General features: G+C 37.7%; 1 protein-coding gene across 1 annotated transcript; it reads right to left on the reverse strand.

The window, feature by feature from the left end:
* Positions 1–5872: 5872 nt before the first annotated feature.
* LOC105388210 (Wilms tumor protein homolog) lies at positions 5873–6876 on the reverse strand. The gene has a single exon (XM_011559084.3). It carries the CDS (start codon positions 6859–6861, stop codon positions 5890–5892), a length of 972 nt encoding a protein of 323 aa, XP_011557386.3. The 5' UTR covers positions 6862–6876; the 3' UTR covers positions 5873–5889.
* Positions 6877–19563: the final 12687 nt, after the last annotated feature.

A 19563-nucleotide genomic window follows, 5' to 3' on the forward strand; every position in this document is an offset into this window, starting at 1 on the left:
TTAAAATTTTAAAATCTCAGTTCAAAAGTATTTACAGCACTGATCATTTCACATTAATATTAAAATTACAAACTTGCCCCTTGTTCATAGAAAAGTTACAAGACCTTTTAACTAATAAACTGTTTTGTCCCTCTCCAACAAAGAACAATTTGTTCTTTGACAGAGAGTGACAAAACAATTTATTAGTTAAAACGTTCTGTTACTTCTCTATGAATAAGGGGGTGGTATTTTGGGTGTGGCTTTATTTACTAAGTGAAGTCTATCAATGTGACATATATTTTATTCTTTAATTTGTTTCATAATAAGATGTCATAAAAATAATTTTATTAAAGTTGCAATTAAATTCACATTTGAAACCAAGAACGATGTGTAATAACAGCTCTATACATATATTTTCTACAGAACTGACTGACAAGAGAACTGAAGGACCTTTGACTGATTGGTGACAGCCGCTGACTGCCCGAATTGTTTTCGATTATGTGACACATAATATTGACTCCTATTTCTTTCAAACACGGTGCAAAATCGAAGTGCATTGTTTAAAGCTCTTACGATTCAATGATTCGGGTGTTTCCGGGAATACGACAGTTTGCATTATTAATATGGGAGAACTGTATATTTGGGTTTTTTCTCACTAGAACTTGATTTGCTTTCATTAGATTGACTAACCGCCCACCACCGCTAGGGACTATGTACCTACAGTCATACACCCTACCGCAAACCCTTTAATTTTATGGCTTATTTATTTTTATGCTGATATGACATGAAAACTTTTAGATAAGTACTTATGGATTTTTTTTGCTTCATAGATAATTTATGGTCACGTGACTATTTACGGAGAAGCATTTTTTCACAGATTATTGAAGGCCTAAAACAATAGTTGTTCAGATTGACCCCAATGCTGATTCCCTCTTTTACAACACTCTGTACACTTGTCCAAAATTAATAATGCACATGCAGATCTTCACACCCGAATCATTAAATCGTAAGAGCCTTAAAAAAACTCTTGCATTTTGCACCTTGTTCGAAAGAAATAGGAATCAATACCATGTGTCACATAATCGAAAACAACCGATCTGTCAAAGATTTCTATGCGCATTACCAATTTTGGAGCACTGTAAGTATGTTCGATTTCATTGAGTTTACTTTCATCAGATTTTCTATAATACGTAACTAATATCTCATTTCAGAATTAGCACACTGACCCACTGACCCACCTGCCCACTGGGACCATATACCTACCTACCAGCTCGCACAGTAGCAGAGATAAGTAGCCATTAAACAAGATCATTCAATCAAAGATGGCGTGCTGCGCGTATCACAATGTCCGCTTCCGGTAATACGATTTATGTTTTGCAACGTTATTTGGGGCACTTCTAGTAAAGATGTTTAGACTCGGACACGTGGGAATTCGTCTAATTTGCGAAGAATTTGCACTGTTGATGGTATGGGAATGGTTTGTTGACAGATAGCTGGACTGTGCGTAATTTATGGCAATTTGCACAAATGCGGATTTTGTTACAATTCAATTATAAAATAAGTAATGGACATTGCAGATAATGGGATAGCGAATGGACGTTAGATGTTCACTCAGTACCTACTGTTGCAAATTTTACATTATCTAGGTAATCATATCATTATAATGAACTGGGTAGTCCGAACTTGAAGCTAATAATCTAACTGTCCAATACTTTCACCACGGTAAGAAAACCTTGTAACTGCTGAAAATAAAACAAGGGGCTCTGAAATCTAAATTGCTAACTTATGGACTGAAGGAGACTTAAATGAATTGAATGGGGGCTAACGCGTGTGAATTTGCCGCTAGGGGCGCTGGTGTGCACTGAGGTCAAGTGACATTTTACTTTTCATATAATTTGTTTGGCGGGCTTCGTGATAAATTATATTTTCGTTCATTTCCCTGTTGAAAAGTGATCTCTTTTTGCGAAATTATCGCAAATATGGATTATTTGTCGTTGAAAGCTGAATAATTAAGGAAAAGAGGCGCAAAAATAAGCAGTCTCAAAGAGCAGCTAATTTCGAGGTTAGTTTGTTTACTGTTTACAAACTTATTTTTTACGAAGTGTATGCTTGTTTGCTTAGGTAACAGCTATGTTTTTTCTTTTTACAGATACCAAGACTATGACCGTAACAGTAACTTGGTTGGAAACGTAGAGGACAGCATCATACAACAAAATGATTCAGTGTACTGTTGAGTGGCCTTCAGAAACTTTGTATAGTAGTGTGAACACTAAAAATTAAACTCCAGATCTAGATATTATCACCAATGAGTACTTTGGAATTTATGTACAATGTATACCATCGCTCTTACGGTTAGTTAAAACATCGTGATAAAACCTGCACATCTAGATTTTCGAACCCACCAACCTGCAGAGGACCAGCGTGGTAGGAAATGGTCCAAGCTTAGGAGTGGAGTTTAGACCTTAAGGCGATATGCACAAAGGCTCCATTCGAGTGAGCCAGGTGCAGGTACTGACACTCCCACAAATAATATAATACTTAGGGTCTGTTTCACAATGTCTGGTTAGTGGCTACCTGACGGATAAAATACATGCTGTCACTCTCTGTTATTACTTTTTAGACAGTGACAGCATGTATTTTATCCGACAGGTAGCGCCTAACCAGACATTGTGAAACAGGGGCCTTGTATACTATACTACCATTATTTAGTTTCAACTAACAACTCAACCAGCATTCATTGTGTGGATTACTAATGTGTTATATTTTTTGTATAGCAGTGTGTTTAAACGGAAAGGATAAATAAAAGTTAAATCAGTGTGTAATTCTTTTATTTTTATTGTATTTATTAAATGCCTAATCCTTATTTACATTATGTTCTTTCTGAAATTGGTTATAATGATTTTCACAAACAAGAGATTGTCGGATAGTAATTATTTCACATGCCACTGTTTTAGAACAGTTTTATCACTTGTTAACATAAGTCCTCCTTTTCTTTCCAAACATAACGGATCTACACTACATTGCGGCATAGTAACTCGATGTGATGATAGTTATTTTATAATTAATAAGCTTATAAGATTCAAAATTTTAAAACTTTATTTCGCGCCAATTTGATACAGTCTCTTTTGATAAGTTTGACAGCTATGGTACCTCTTGACCTCAGCGACAGTGGCGCCAACTGGTGAGCAAAAAAACGGTAGTCCCCATTGCTTCGAATATCCAGATTTCGAACACTAAACATTCTTGAGACAAATATTTTTATTTATATTAGGTACTACATTATTAGTTAGCTCACTGCCTACTCTACCTATCTATCTACCTCTCGTACGATGAATACCTACCAATTCCAGGAACACATGTAATCATAACAGATAAGAAAAATATCAATTCAATAGCAGATCTTGAGCTTTAACAATTCAAACATTCAGTTATAAAAATCGAATCTGCACAATACGCAATGATGCAAAAGTCACAACATTTCTTTACATCGATTTGCTCACATTGTCCGGGATCTAAGGCCCGGATGTCCGCACTCGATACAATTGATTTGAAAAAAAAATCGATGCCTCTAATTCGAGTTACATCACTTGATTGATCGATTTTCTTTAGTTTAGAAATTCAGAGACGAAGAGTAGGTAGGAGTACCCAGTAGTAATTTTATGGGCTTTTAATGGTTTTTAGGGGGTTCCCCTCATCTCGCATAATCTTTATTGACCAAAACTCATTTCGCATAACTCGTATGGTCTAAACTTTTTTGGCCGAACCATCACTTTGCTAAGACTTAAATAAAATAAATAAAATAAGACTTATGTGGTATAAGGCTCGTTTCGTCTAAAACTCTTTAGTCACAATCTTTAAACACCTAAGTTTCGTTTGCTCAAATTTATTTTTGTAAAGTTATATTGTTTGTCCTATTATTATCATAATAAATAATATATTAAGTATGTAGTAAATGTACAAATTGCGATTTTTTTCTCTTGCATCCCGAAAATCACGTAAATCATATTGAATGATCAAAAGACGAAAGTGAATTGAATGACCATTATAATTATTACAAACGCCATTAAACCCCATGGGATCGAAACCTAAAGATAGGTGCGACGAAGAGCAAAGTTAATTGCAGTTTTAGGGTGACCATGATAAAACACAGTTTGAACTTTGAACAAATGGAAAAATCTGACTTTATTTCAGGATTTCAAGTAATACTTTTTACTTTTGTATTCTAAAGTAGATACCTAAGCAGGTACTACATAAGTTTAAATATTTAATAAAAAGATACATTGAAATAAAAAACGTAGTACAGAACAATAAAACTATGCATTTCCAAATACTGGTGCCCTAAATGCACTAAACATAGGAAAACGCTAAACCCTTCTCTAAACAATTTATGATGCTCTGAATTAATATCCTGCATATGTCCTCCGTACACCGTGATCTATGGATAACGTAGTAGTTTTTAGGTGCGGGATAGCCTCAAAAACTTTGTCGTTTGTCTACGGCCTTTTTACTGCTCCTGCACTGTAATAAATAACTTTAAATTCACAATTATTTGGTGTAAATGCTTCTAAACTCGTAATATTTGCACTGTTTTGAGTATTTATTGAGTCAAAGAACCACTACATGACGCCATTTTTGTTGTTGTGCACAACATCGCGGCGCGTGGTAAGAACCACAACAAAATTCTTCAATTTGCCGCGGCATTATGTAAAAGGCGTATGGATTGTCAATGAAATGTTGTGGCATACTATAAAATGACACGGCAATATACATTTTGCCTTCGGCATATTACAAAACAGCGAGCGTTTGTAAACTGACGACGCCGTATGTAAACGGCGAGATCATACAAAATGCCTGCGACATATACATGACATGTATATTTATGTTACATTACATAGGTACTTTCTACAAAATATTCGATCTTAGAAATGGTACTTATGTCTAGGAGTCACAAACACTTTAATTATATTATGATCCATTGGCTCGTTAAGGCGATGTAAGTACGGGGGGTATCTATACCTACATATCGCCCGTACTTACATACATCCCACTCGTCATGCTAGTTCCAATTTTTAGAACTCATGTCCCAATAACCGTACCTAGAATAAAGACGGTTATTTCATTTCCGCCAGAAACCGACGTTTTGGGCTTCTATAAATTCTAGATTCCATAGGTTCTAAAAACTGTAGTATCGCAAAGGTACAGAATTAACTAGGCAGTTTTTGAAAAAACACCTTTAATTTTTTTAATAGGTTATACTTACCTAGGAAGATATCAGGTCAGTCATATAATCTGATCATCACAACCCATCACGTCCCCACTGCTGGGACACGGGTCTCCTTCCAATGAAGGATGGGCTTAAGGCCTAGTCCACCACGCTGGGGTGGACTAGGCCTACTACCTAGTGCGGGTTGGTGGACCATCGTCATATAAAGTTTCAAGAAATTGGCTACTATTCGGAGTGCGTAGTCTGTACCTATAACTATCCGACTTGAACTTATATACCTACCGGGAACTGCTGCACGTTCGAAATAGGAGGTTATTAATTAAAATATAAACAATAGATAAAGTTTTACCATAAAATATATTTAGTTTACAAGTCATTGTAACACACAAAACTTCAAATATAAAATATACAGATCACATTATTTACAAAATCTCTCTATAAAAATATCTATGTAAATTCTTAACTTACATCATGTCTATCTTTACAATTTATTTATCTATCTAAAATACTTGGTCCAATTTCTACTAACAATAGCTTCTAAAAGGCCTAAAACAACCTTTTTCAAACGCTTCATCCCGTTCGCTTTTCAGGATTGAGAAAAACACCTCTCAACCATAGCTCTAATACATTTATGAATTGGCTGACTGCAATACATGTAACTTTATTCTCTTACACACTCTCTTGTCTCAATACCCATACAAGTAAGGGAACCCTTGAGGCATGGCCGCGAGCGGCACAAACACCGGCATCATCCGCTCCGCCTGGAGGTAGTGGGTCCGGGAGTGCTTCTTCAGGTGGTCCCGGCGGCCGAACCGCTTGCCACAGGTCGCACACGGGTAGGGCCGCACCCCCGAGTGGATTCTCTTGTGCCGAGTCAACTCCTCATTCCTCGTAAACGTCTTCCCACAGTTCTTCTCCTCACACTTGTAAGGACGCTCTCCTGTGTGAATCCTTATGTGCCCTTTCAGCTGCCCGTTGTTCGAGAACCCGACTTGGCAGTGCGGGCACTTGTACTTCTTCGGACGCTGCTTCCTCGCGTTCAGAAGCTTCGCCTCGTTTTCTTGCTGTAGTATTCTGGCGTATTCCATCTCCATGGCGTAGCCTTGCGCTATGGATTCCAGGAATAAGGGGTCCGTCGGTGGAACGCCTAGAGCTTGGGCCAGGTCTGGAATGTATTCTGGCATGAAGCCTGGGTGGTAGTAAGGGCCAGGCAGGGGAGGTGTTAAGCTTGAGTTTTGGTAGTTTTCAGGCACGACTGATGGAGTGAATGTCTTGGATTCTGCTTTGGGTGTTTCTACTTTGATTTGAGGGCTTTGTTGTGAAGGTTGTAATAGACGGTCGCAACACAGCGACAGGCTGGCGACGGGAGACTCCGTCGGCGTTTCCGAACGTTTCCCGGCAGTTGCGTGCTTGTCGCCGACCTCGGCAGTGGTCGTTGAAACCGTGTCGTCTTGGTGGATATTCGCTTCGGATTTCTTGAATTGGCCCCTAATTTTTCTCAGACGGTTTTCCCTTTTAGTCTCCACCAATTTTCTTTTCTTCTCTTCTAGTTTAGTTTTAACTTCGTCACACTTTGTTTGAGTTTCTAAACTGTTAGATTTTTCACTAACATCCCAAGGCCTGAAAAGCCTAGAGTAGGTTTGCTCCATAGACAACATGTTACACAAGAGGGTGTCTTCACTCACGATACAAGTCACAGACTGCGACCCTATTATATTTCGACAACTTTTATATACATAGCTTTAACAATAAATTTAATAAAAGCGCCCAAAAGTAGAGGGATAACCGATGCTATTGAATGGACGAAAGAGACGAAATATTTTTCAATTGTTGCACACTTAAATGGTGCTCGAGCTTTTTTTGTAACAGCCGGGTCCGGGGCAGCGCCATTTTGAAGCGTGCGTTTGGAAACCGAAGGGTGTATTTTTTGTTTTTATCTTGGCAGATATGACTTTTCGGGTGTAGTTGGGTTGGTAGTGTCTGAGATCGGGGTGTGTATGGTTATTTATGTTGGGTGGTGCGTGGCTGCGGGGCGGGCCGGGGGCCGGCGCTCCGGTCCCGCTCGAGTGCCGCCGCGGCGCCCCGCAGCTGCCAGATTGTTTGTTTTAATGGTTTTTCTGCAATTGTTGCGGTCGTCGCCATATTTATGTTATGTACGCACGCATTTGGCGCGTATGTGCTGTGCTGTGCCCTTTGTTATCTGTGGGTTGTGGGGAAAGAATCAATTTGGTCGGTTTTGTTATGTTAATTTTATCGTTTTATTAGATTTTATTTCGGTGAGATAGTATAAATTAGACTAAGCCAAGCCAAAAAAAAAACGATTCCTTCATACCTAACCATACCTAATGCATTTCATAAAGGTATATTAGCAACTATTACGATATCTTAACATTACCACAGAATAATAACTACATTACCTAGGTATGTATAAAACTTTGTATACGATGTCCAAAAAGTGTGAATTTCAGAGGATTACATTTCTTGCGGACCATTATTAAGAACTACAGATTTTTAGCTTTTGTTTTTGAGGACCATTATAACATTAAACACCCTGCATTTTACTACTCTACTCTATTCAGATTAGCCCTCTGCAAACTGGGTTAGCAAGTTTAACATCAAGAACAGGGGCGTATTTAAAGATTGCGCGCCCTGGGCTCCTGCAGTTTTCCGCCCCATCAAGGAATGAAAATATATATATATATATTGAACATTGAAGCTGATTTAACTAATAAAATTGATAACAATGACGTAATCTACAAGTTTGTTATAAATTTCGTATACAGGGAAAATATATATATATATATATATATATATATAACTAACTAATACCTATCTCTATTATTGAACATTTTTCATTTTTTTTAAAAAAAAATATATATATATATATATAAATATATATATATATATATATATATATATATATTTTTTTTTAAAAAAAATGAAAAATGTTCAATAATAGAGATAGGTATTAGTTAGTTAGGTAGGTTTCTTGGTGTGCAAAAAATAATATTTGTATTGTATTGTATTGTAGGTACTAAGTATAGTATTGTACGCTTCGGAAACATGGACTACGCTATGCTAAACAAGAACGCAAACTTAATGCTTTCTATATGCGTTGCCTAAGATCTATCCTTGGAGTGACGTGGGAGGACAAAGTGACAAATCGGAATGTCCTGGAGAAGACGCGTTGCTGCAGTATAACAGCCAGCCTAAAGCAACGTCGTCTCCGCTGGCTCGGTCATGTCCACCGAATGGACTCTGGGAGGTTGCCACGCCAAGTGATGCTGGGACAGATCGCTGATACCAAACGACCAGTGGGAAGACCAGCTCTACGCTTTAAAGACTGCTGCAAGCGTGACATGCATAGTTTCGGATTACAGACAAACAGCTGGGAAATACGCGCCGAAATGAGACCTGAATGGCGCCGCGATATTCAGGCAGGCATGGCGAAGCATGATGAAGACTGGCTTGAAAATCTAAAGCAGAAAAGAATTCGCCGTGCTATGTCTCCTCCGTTGGAATCGCGTTTCGTCTGCAACCATTGTGGCAAAAAATGTCATGCTGCTATTGGACTATACAGCCATCAACGACGGTGCGGCCGTCGTAACTCATAACCCACGAGTGCTGCAACAATCATCTATATAGATGCTGTGGCCAATGATGAGTTCCAAGACATGCACCTCGAAAGCTCTGCTTCGCGTTAACCGCAAAAATGAATCCTACTCCGACTTCTGTTCCACTACTTCGCCGCCCCAGAGCCTGCCTATAGCAGTCAGTGTAGAGTACCGTCCTACATAATGTATAAGAACATTGCGGTGATAAAAATAATTTATTGCGAAATCAAGTTGCAATTAATAAATACATGTTATGTATTTATTAATTGCAACTTGATTTCGCATTCGTTGCAAATAAAACTAACTAAGCTTAGATACTAAGTAAATAAACCGCCCGAGACATAACCGACGAAAACGTGCCAATTATGGTAGCGGCTCGCTGCACAGCCAGGGAGATCCTCTGCATCAGGTATGCCCCAGAGCCTAGCTCCTCAAGCGGCGACCGATCGCCCTAACGAAATCCCTTCCCTGTTCACCCCAGACCCCCGCATGCCGGGAGAGCCTCCCCGCGCTGCGAACACAATGGAGGCGAAGCCGGCCTAGCCGGTCCACCGTCGCTCCACAAACGCACGAGTGTGGCTCACAAATATCGCAGCCCGGGCGCAGCGCCACCGCCACACGCAGAAAACCGTCATCCAGCAACGTCCCCATTTGCGGCGATGGCAATGCGTGCAGACAAAGACCCGACTCCGGCTGCGACACCGCTCGCAGGCGTGCGAGCTCCGCGCCTGTAGTCTGTGCCAGAAGCACATCCACCGTGACCCGGCACATCTCCTCATCCCAATCCCGTTGGTGCGGCGGCTGCTCCGGCTCCGTGCCGCTAGGATAACGTGCCCGCCACAATTCCAAGGCCTCGTCTGTGTAAGGAATGTACATCTCGTCACAATTAAATGGTAGGATACGAGTGACTAGCTGTTACATTTCCGACGAAGAGGCCAAAAAAGCCGGCAACTTAGTGACCTTAGTGTCCTGCAAACGACGGATCCCAGACCACCGTTCCTAATTGGAAGCGCTGCCTGAGACCACTGAAGCTCTGTCATATTGCTATTAATGATACCCCCCAAGAGATCCTTCAGTGCCTCATCATACATCGCTGAATCCACGCCACATAGCCATACAGGTGATGTTCGAAGGGTATAAGTTAGCCGTGGAATGGACAAACACGACCGCAGAATCGTCAGAGACAGAGCGCACATGCGCTGAGAGCTGACCAAGGAGCGGTTTAGTGTCCGCCAGCGCCCTCATTTTGGACAATAGGACACTCGGCACCCCCTCTGGGAACACAGGTGCACCCAAAAGGGTAAAATGAGCCTTGTCCAGTTGCACAAAAGGTGGTGATAGATTTGCATAGATAATGATATCATACGAACAAAAAAAAACTGTATAGACAAGTACTTTTTAGAACGTTTACAAATAAACTTGTGCAGGGCGACTAAGTGAGGCAATTATTTTTTTCTTGAGATTTCCTTTAAAAAATACAGGGGCGGAAAAAAAATTGACTTCCACCGGTTCAGAAAAGAACAAACGCCGGCTTTCATACTATACTTATACATACATACTATTTCTTAAGACATGAAATCAATATGTGGAAAGATCACGAAAGATGGCTCAGGGCCGTTCTAGGCTTGTACTTTTTTAATTTTCCAAACTGAAGCCCAAGGGCGGCCTACCGGCCGCCCCTAGGCCGCCCTTCGCCCCCTGCCGCCCCGGGCTGTAGCCCTTTTAGCCCTAGGGTAAATACGCCCCTGATCAAGAAACACCAAAAAATAAACATTCCCGGATTAACCAAAACCCGAAATGTCAGCGAAGCGCAATGGATGGACGGAATCAATCTAAACAAATCGAATCAGATCAATCTCGGACAATGGCCTTGATTAGAATGCTTTTGAAGAATTTTGCGTTGGTTTTCGAACGCAATGCGGAATTGGCGGGAACTGTCACATTTGAAACGTCATCCATCACGTCGGATCGATGCAAGTCGGTGTTTTATCCTAAAAACTACTTTTTACTTACGTGTACCTAATACCGAGTCTTTCATATCAATATTTTGTCGTTTTGCGAGCAAAAAATTTAAGTTCCCACCGAAATTGGCAACTTTACCACAACGGATCCTCGGTCATTCGCGTTCAATGTTAAGAACAGAGGAAGTCTTTGCAGATGACGATACCTCCATAAGTACTTACATATGTACCTAGTACAGATACGATAATGGCTCTGTCTGGTACCTAGCAGGTTTGAATTATATTAAAAATCAAGATTAAGAATAATCCAATGATGAGCAGTTCAGCATAGGCTGATGAAGATTTGTCAAAATAACAAACATGCTTGAGTTCATAAAATTAATGAATATTTGGATTGTCAATTGACATTTTCAATTAATTTAATGAATTCAAACATTGAGGTTTGTTAGACATGTCAGTAATGAGCCTACGAAACGAAATACATAGTTAATTATATTTAAATTACAAAAATACGCGCATAAATGCGAAAGTTTGCGAGAATAATTAACTATGTTTACTTATACGCTTTTAAGCAAAATCAACATCGGATAAAATATCATCATCAACCTTCTAAAGCCCACTGTTGTACGCCAGTACTTAAAATATGGCACAACTTCAATAAAAAACAGTTCCTGCTTAGGTATATTTGTACTGTCACATACGAGTAGAATTTGAACCTTAAATTATTTCTTACATTTTAGTGGTTTTTTGAAGTCGGTTTTTTTATTTTTTTTATTATTATTTTATTTTATAGTTTTTAGTTTATTTGCAATAATTTTCAATCAAAAGTAAGGTGCAAATGATACCAAAAAGTCCTACTACGAATAATACGAATATAATATAATACGAATCATTCAAGCCTAAACACGAAGTAGTTGCTATATACCGTTGAGGAGTTCCCCTGACTGCCTTCCGTTTCCATCATCAGATCAGCTCAAGGTCACCATCATATTTTTTTGTTATAAGAACTATATTTACGTTCTTAATTTCAAAATGGAAATTAATAAGTACCCTGTTTTTACCCCTTTACCCACCCTTGCGGGTGAGATAAAATTCTGAAAAAAATGGGACCACCTGGGAGCTCAACCCAATACAACAAAAAAAGAATTTTCAAAATCAGTTCATAAACGGCGGAGTAATCGGTGAACATACATAAAAAATATATAAAAAAAAAAGATTCCGACGAATTGAGAACCTCCTCCTTTTTTTGAAGTCGGTTAAAAATATAGGCAAACTTTTACTCCGGAATTCAGACGGGGAAACGATTTATGGTGATGCAAAGCTTTCAGAAAAGAGTATTTTAAAATACTTAGTATAGTTATACATATATGATCGAAAATCATCGACGGCTTACTATTAATAGCTTTGCAACACCTTGTATTTAGGCTTTAAGACCCATATAAAATAACGGGGTCACATGTACCAGTTCATCCTCAAAAACTTGACCTCTAAGTAAGTATAAAGTCAATAAAGCCAAAAGAGTCAACCTACAACAAAGTCGTAATCAAAAATTCCAATGACCGATCACCGCAAGTGAGCTTCCCGCTTTTACACAAAAATCACAATAACTTAGCCTCTCGATTCATCAAGATAGACACGAGAAGACGTTAAATTCGTTGAAGAAATCTGTTAGATTTCGTAGTTTCAATGGTAAAGTAAAGAAAATCATTTTATTTTTGTTGTTGGAATGTCCCGCCTTTGCTATAGCGGGCTTGGAAGATCGATCGATTGGAGTAACGGTCTTCATTTGTTTATTTTCATAGTGCTTATAGACTTTATTAACCCAAGTTTTATTTCGTACGTCTCTATTTCTAGCGTTTAAATAAGGTTTCTAACGTGTATAGAAAAAAAAAACATTACGTTATCCTACATAATAAGTTGAATAAACATCCTTATCCACAAATCAATGTTAAATCTCAATCGTCCATTATTCAGCAAACGCGACGGTCACCTACAACTTTTCTCACAGCATTATTATCACGATAGTAAAGCTATCACACTTAAATACCTTGTTACTCATAAAACACTTTTACTTGACCCAAACTGTTTTTTTTTAATTCTCATTGCGTGGCGTCTCTTAGTCTGAGAGTTTGTGAATGAAGCGAGGGGGAGGCTGACAAAAGGTATCGAGAATGAAATAATTTATGGGCATTTTTGTTCTTGCGGTCTGAATGAGCATTCACGAGGCCTAAATAGTGGACCACCGAGGCAGCGCGAATCGCGAACTTTGGTGCAGTTTGTGCGTACAGGGTGTATTTTTAATTTACTTACAAAAGGATATATTACCTCTATATTAAGGAAGATTCCAGTTATATTGGGATACGTATAATGTTAAATTATTTAAAAACTATTTATTTCAAATCCTAATTGAGTAATTGGTTACATAGATGTACGAATGTACATGAATTTCATTTTGCAATCCACATAGGATTAACATTTTCCTATTACAATTCAATTATTATTTTTTACAAAACAATATTAATTGACGAGTAGAGTTTTGAAGCTATTTAAAGTTAACACACAGCGTATTCCATACACCTCCAAGTCCGATTTGAGACACCCTGTAGTTGACGATTTTACACTTCCATTGATAGAGTACAACTTGCACCATTTCGGACAGCCGTATAGTAATTGCCCACAACAATGGCGTAAAGGCCAAAAAACTCGACCAAACACCGAATAAAATAAGATAAACTTGTCACGCTCTTCAAAAATTTACTAAATAACGCTCCAGGCTTTATACGAGGAGATTTATACGATTTTTAGAAAGAAATTAAGGTATTTCGGATAAGAAGAAGTATATTATCGGGAAGGCTATGGCTTTTAGAGATTTATCGATGGTTTAGTGTTCAATAATCGGAATGGAGATGTGATATTGTAAAGTATACGTAGGTATTTTGTGAAGAATTTAATATTTGTTGCTGTATTTAATAATATTTTTAATGATTGAGATAAGTCATCTGAGTAGATTGTGTATAAGTAAAATAGGACTCTCTGCTCCATCACTATCATAGGTAAGGATTACTGTAACCATGAAAAAATATGTAAGTATAATTTAGTTTTTCGTATCTTTCTTACGTTAGGGAAATGGGTAGGTACTTATATTTACATTATGAATAAAGTGCCTATTTTTGTAGCAAAGATAGGTAGATAAGCTTACAATAATTATATTATTAACCTCAGGGTTCTGGGGTTCAGTTCTTGTCCTAGATATTTATAGAAGAACCCTATGGGATCTCCATGTACGTCAGTCGGGCAGAGATTGCACGCAAAGAACACAACAATTGAAAATTTGAAAAAAAACACTCACTTATCCAATAGCAAAAGTAAATTTATACCACCCTGGGTAACCTGACTGATATTCAATTGATTCAGGGAAATGGGTAGGTACTTATACTTACATTATGAATAAAGTGCCTATTTTTGTAGCAAAGATAGGTAGATAAGCTTACAATAATTATATTATTAACCTCAGGGTTCTGGGGTTCAGTTCTTGTCCTAGATATTTATAGAAGAACCCTATGGGATCTCCATGTACGTCAGTCGGGCAGAGATTGCACGCAAAGAACACAACAATTGAAAATTTGAAAAAAAACACTCACTTATCCAATAGCAAAAGTAAATTTATACCACCCTGGGTAACCTGACTGATATTCAATTGATTCACTGACACTGTTGGTTCGTACACACTTGCAGAATATCTACAGTTATTTCTGAGTTTTGTAACCCATCGATCAATCAGTACTCAACAAGACAACCCTTTGAAGTGATTACTCATAGAACAGTCATAGTATAGCTGCTTAAAATGTAAACTCAATGACAAATTAAGATGTATTCGTACTAATAAAATTATATTTAAAAAAAATATCATCTGAAGTGGGCTTGCTATAAAAATGGCAGAGATTTACTTCAAGGCTTTAAACATGTGTGGCAAACCGCCAAGCATACTTCAGCAAGTGTTTCAAATAATATGTTTTACCTTGGCCGAGCCGTAAGATCACGTTGGTATGGTGGCGTAAGAACTGAAATCTCATCCATCTCATAGGTAAACTTTTTTGGAAGTTGGTTTTTTAAAGCTATAAATCTCACAATCGCTATGTTCATATGTAAAAACATATATAAAAGTGAACTATTTAATACTAAACGAATAACTTAGACTCAAATTATAGATCAAGATTTAAATTGCCCGCAAACTTCAGAGCTTACATGTTTTTTCCCCACAACGCATCCTAAAATCTCATCGATTGTCCCTGCCGGGTTTCGAACCCCTTATACTAACCGCTTAATAGAATTTACACGAGGGGTCAGACGAGGAGGAGCCTGCCCCCGGTCTGTGGGGCAAACCGAGGGGTCCTAATGGGAATTGACATCGTCGCGGTTTAACTTGATATTATTATTATTTTATTTCGCTGTGTCTTTAGCGGAAAATGTTGTGCCGTTATACCGTAATGTGTGGTTTTCGGATCGGTTTCTTAAGCTATGTATTAATAGATTATGTATCAGATCATAATAATATTATTTAATAAAATGTTAATTATGTAATAAAATGTTTGAAACGATTAAACTTTAAAACTAAATGACCGATATCATTAACTACACTCAAGAGCAATGAAAAATATGAAATCTGTGTATTGAAGAATGGTTTTCTTTTGCAAATATTTATAACATTAAATACTTATTTTTGTTCAACCAACTACAGCTACACTTCATCTACATTTACTTTAATTTAGCTTCATCATCTTCATGTGTAGCTCTTGACCGCACTGTATATGGAATTCTACAGGATTTTATGACATAATATTACTTATATTTACTTTGCGTACCACAAGTCGCTTTACTAACACGTCAATCAGAACTCAAGGTGCTAACTTGGCGTGTCTCGTGTGACAAACAAACATACAGATACACCGACAAACAGACAGACTGACAGCCCCGCCCACTGCGGCTCTTCACACGAGTGGGGTAAGGACTGTAGTTTACCGCTGTATGGTCTTGATACTTGACTAAATTATTTATTCAAGTTTAGATTTACAGGTTATTGTCCCACAAAACTGTTTTTATACAGTTTGTCAATGGGATCGATGTTAATTACCTAGGTAGCCACTCTTCTACCTACAACCTAGTTAGTTTATGTGCTACTTTATCCTGTATCGGTTTTAACAAAACTAAATATGATTAATTTCCTGTTCAAGAGAAATTTTAATAACGACACACTTCACGCATTTATATTTTAAAACAACCCGTATTGGTTTAGAAAAACAAATATTATTTTAATATATTATTATCCATACAGATTGGGTCGTTGAAATAAAGAGCCTGTTGAGGCCATAGAGATACCTACACAAAATCCATCATACTTCAGATTTCCTTGAAAAAATGCATAAAAAAAATTGTATTGTTTAGATTTTTTGTATTTTTGATCTCAAACTGGGTTAGCTACCATATCAGTTTGGTTAGTAGTGTCAATCAGAATTCTTATATTTTTACGAGTTTATCTCAGGAGGACTCTCAAAAGTATCAACTCATCACCATCACGCTACTCCTAAGGCGGTACCGAATATAACCGATTGGTTTTGCAATAAACTAAATAATAAATAACACTGCAAACCGCTGACAATAGTAGCCTACTACAATAGAGAATAGCATGTCGGCATCACTGAGCGAAATTAATATTTCATGCAATAACATCATTTTTAGATTCTATGTCCAAATACTGAAAGCTTAAAATCGCATCCTAGATATACATTGAATATTAAGTTAAAGATGTTTAATTTCTGCAGTATCATAGGGGAATAGAGGAGATATGTTTATTATTGAAAAGTCGGCATATTTGCTTTACCTTGCATGTCACTTAAGTACCTATCTATAGTAGAGGTAATCAATTAACACTGTTGAATGTACTTCACTATAAACATTATCATAGATCAAGCACCAATCAACAGTGAACGTACATACCTATAATAATACACTCACGGGCAATGAAATGAAATTACTATTAAACGGAAAACTACATTGAAGTACATTTAAAAGAGCATCAGGATATTTGCAACTAAAAACGGTAATATTTAGTTCGAATTTTTAATGAAATGTTTGAAAAAATTGGGGTTCAATGATATTGGAATTTTGTAAGTGGAACTTTTTCATTATCCGTTTGCGTAATATATGTAATGTGTGATGATTTTTTGGAGGAATAACAAGTTAATTATGTGAACTAGTATATTAAAGATAGGTGGAAGAAAGTATAGGGGTGCAAATCGAAGATGTTATTCTTCTGCTTGCCTTATTCGGTGACCAACCGGTGGTCCAGATTCCAGATCTAGTGTTTCTGTGGTGTGATATTGAAGATATTGTACTTACGTAAACCGTAAAGTGTACTTATAGGATTCTTTCGTGAATGCCTTCGTAGAGCATGGCACAAATTCATATTTTATAGAGTATGTAAAACATAAAGCTGTGTTTTTGTTTTATTTAACTATGATTATCACTGATGTGAAATTTTAGGCTTAAATAATGACTTTTATTACTTGAATAATTTATCGAAATGTTGAAAAAACTGTCCTAAGTTTATTTAAGAGACACCTGTGCCAAACCTCCGTTACTCTATAATCTGCAAAATAACATGACAAAGCAGGATAATAACCCTTAAACAATAACAAAAACACTCCAAAATCGGATTACAAGTAAACAGACTTGACTAAGCCGCACACAAAAAAAATATATTTCTAAACGAAAGTCAAAATGTCAACGTGAGCTGTCATAAGTCTTCTAACCCAATTACAGAATGCAACTTTACAAAAACTAACAATTGCAGACGTAAACCAACTTAACAGTTCCGTCAGGTTTACTCTTATTTTGTAGTAATAAAGGCCAAATCTGTATGGTCACCTGAAACAGCAATGATATAAATTTTTGTGGCGTTGACACTTGGGTCCTGTGAATGGCTCCATTGTGAGTGTTCACAATAGCTAATGCTCTCATGATCTTTTCATCAATTGTAATCCATACTGTGTACTTATGGTGTGAGTACAAATAATTGAAATTTTGACTTTTCTAATCGTGTGACGGGGCGAAGTAGCGTTGCGAATTTCTGAACGATGTCTCATTTGAATCTCTGCTTGACACTTCAGTACTAAATGGGCGCGAAAATTAGTTGCAACGTAAAAGAAATTGTAAAAAAGTTTAACTGTCATCTTTGAACATTTTCTTAGTTTTGCATACAAAAGAATTCAACGGGTTTACAAAACTTTTTGTTATTGAGATTATGTAAATCATTTTAATTAACACTTCACAACACCTTTACCTACGTATGAATATGTTTATTACCTTTTGATCTGTGCATTTGATATTCGTACTGTTAGCATAATTTTACTACGGTTCAGTGGTGTAAAATGTGAGCTTTAGCTTTTTAAGCGGTTAAAACAATATTAATGCTCTTATAACAGCATCAAAAATCAAAACCTCTTCTCTTAGCATTGCTGGCTACAGTCAATGCCATAAATTCTTATCGCAAATAGACCAACATGTTACTTATGCCAACAAAAGTTAACAATCTCGATGACACTTTATAAGCTTAAAGTCAGTAGCGGCGGCTTTGAGACGTTACCGCCAAAGTATTGTGACCATAGACTAGTTTTTTTTCTATAGCTTCAACCACGCAAAGGTGCCGTCTTCAAACAGCCTACCGCCTTTACGAGTACGTCGAAGGCAACGTATGGAGGCGTTCTTTGTCTGTGTACACCCTGGTTACGCCTCCCCGAGCATGAAGTGTCGGTGTCATCTGTGATGTGGCGAATTTTTGTTTATTTTTTTTCTAGTTCAATTTTTGATGTTGTCGCTGTCGACAAGTTACAGGTGTGCTGCGATTTGTTGTGTTTGTAATAAGGTTTTTGGTGATTTCAAATGCAAAGTGAATTGTTATACAATATTAGATCAAACCAATTAGTCGTAGTATTAAATATTCGGCACTTTAATCTTTGTGTAGGCGTAAACGTCACAGCGACAGCTAAGGCCCGGGTCTCCTATTACGCGCCGTAGATCGCGTCCAGCGTCACGCCGTAGGCCGTGTCACGATGCTCACTACGTTTACGCGCCAACGTCGGCGTGTGAGGGAGACCGCATCAGTACATTTCTATAGTGAGCATCGTGACGCGGCCTACGGCGTGACGCTGGACGTGACCTACGGCGAAAATAGGAGACCCAGGCCTAAAGCTCGGGGACTATAGACGCGACGACAGCCTACGACCGTTAATTTTCATTCGTGTCGTCATGGTGGACTAGGCCTAAACCCTTCCTTCATTAGAAGGAGACCCGTGCCCCAGGCAGTGGGGGTGTGATGGGTCGTGATGATGATGATTTTGTAATCGTCGTGACTCCACGACTCTAACGGCAACGTCGTCGTAATTTCAAGTGTGCGGAGCTTATGGATATTTATGAAGTACCTAGTATTATAATAACTATATTATACATGGCATTAGGTCTACCCTTATGCTTATATTTGTGCAATAAAGGATTAAATAAATAAATATATGAAAATTTTCGCCGTAGCGTGTCGTCGAGTCTATTCTCCAAGCTGTTGCAGTCGCGTATCTAAGATACTAAATTGACATGTGTGTGATTTTTACATACCCGTACGTAGGTAAGTACAGTTAATTAAATCAAATATTACACAATTCACTAGTGCAAATGTCAGGTTATCAAATATGTATACCAAATTTTATTCAACTTGACATGCATTTGTCAATTTAGT

Source organism: Plutella xylostella, chromosome 26 (genome assembly GCF_932276165.1).
Source record: "Plutella xylostella chromosome 26, ilPluXylo3.1, whole genome shotgun sequence".
Lineage (NCBI taxonomy): Eukaryota > Metazoa > Arthropoda > Insecta > Lepidoptera > Plutellidae > Plutella > Plutella xylostella.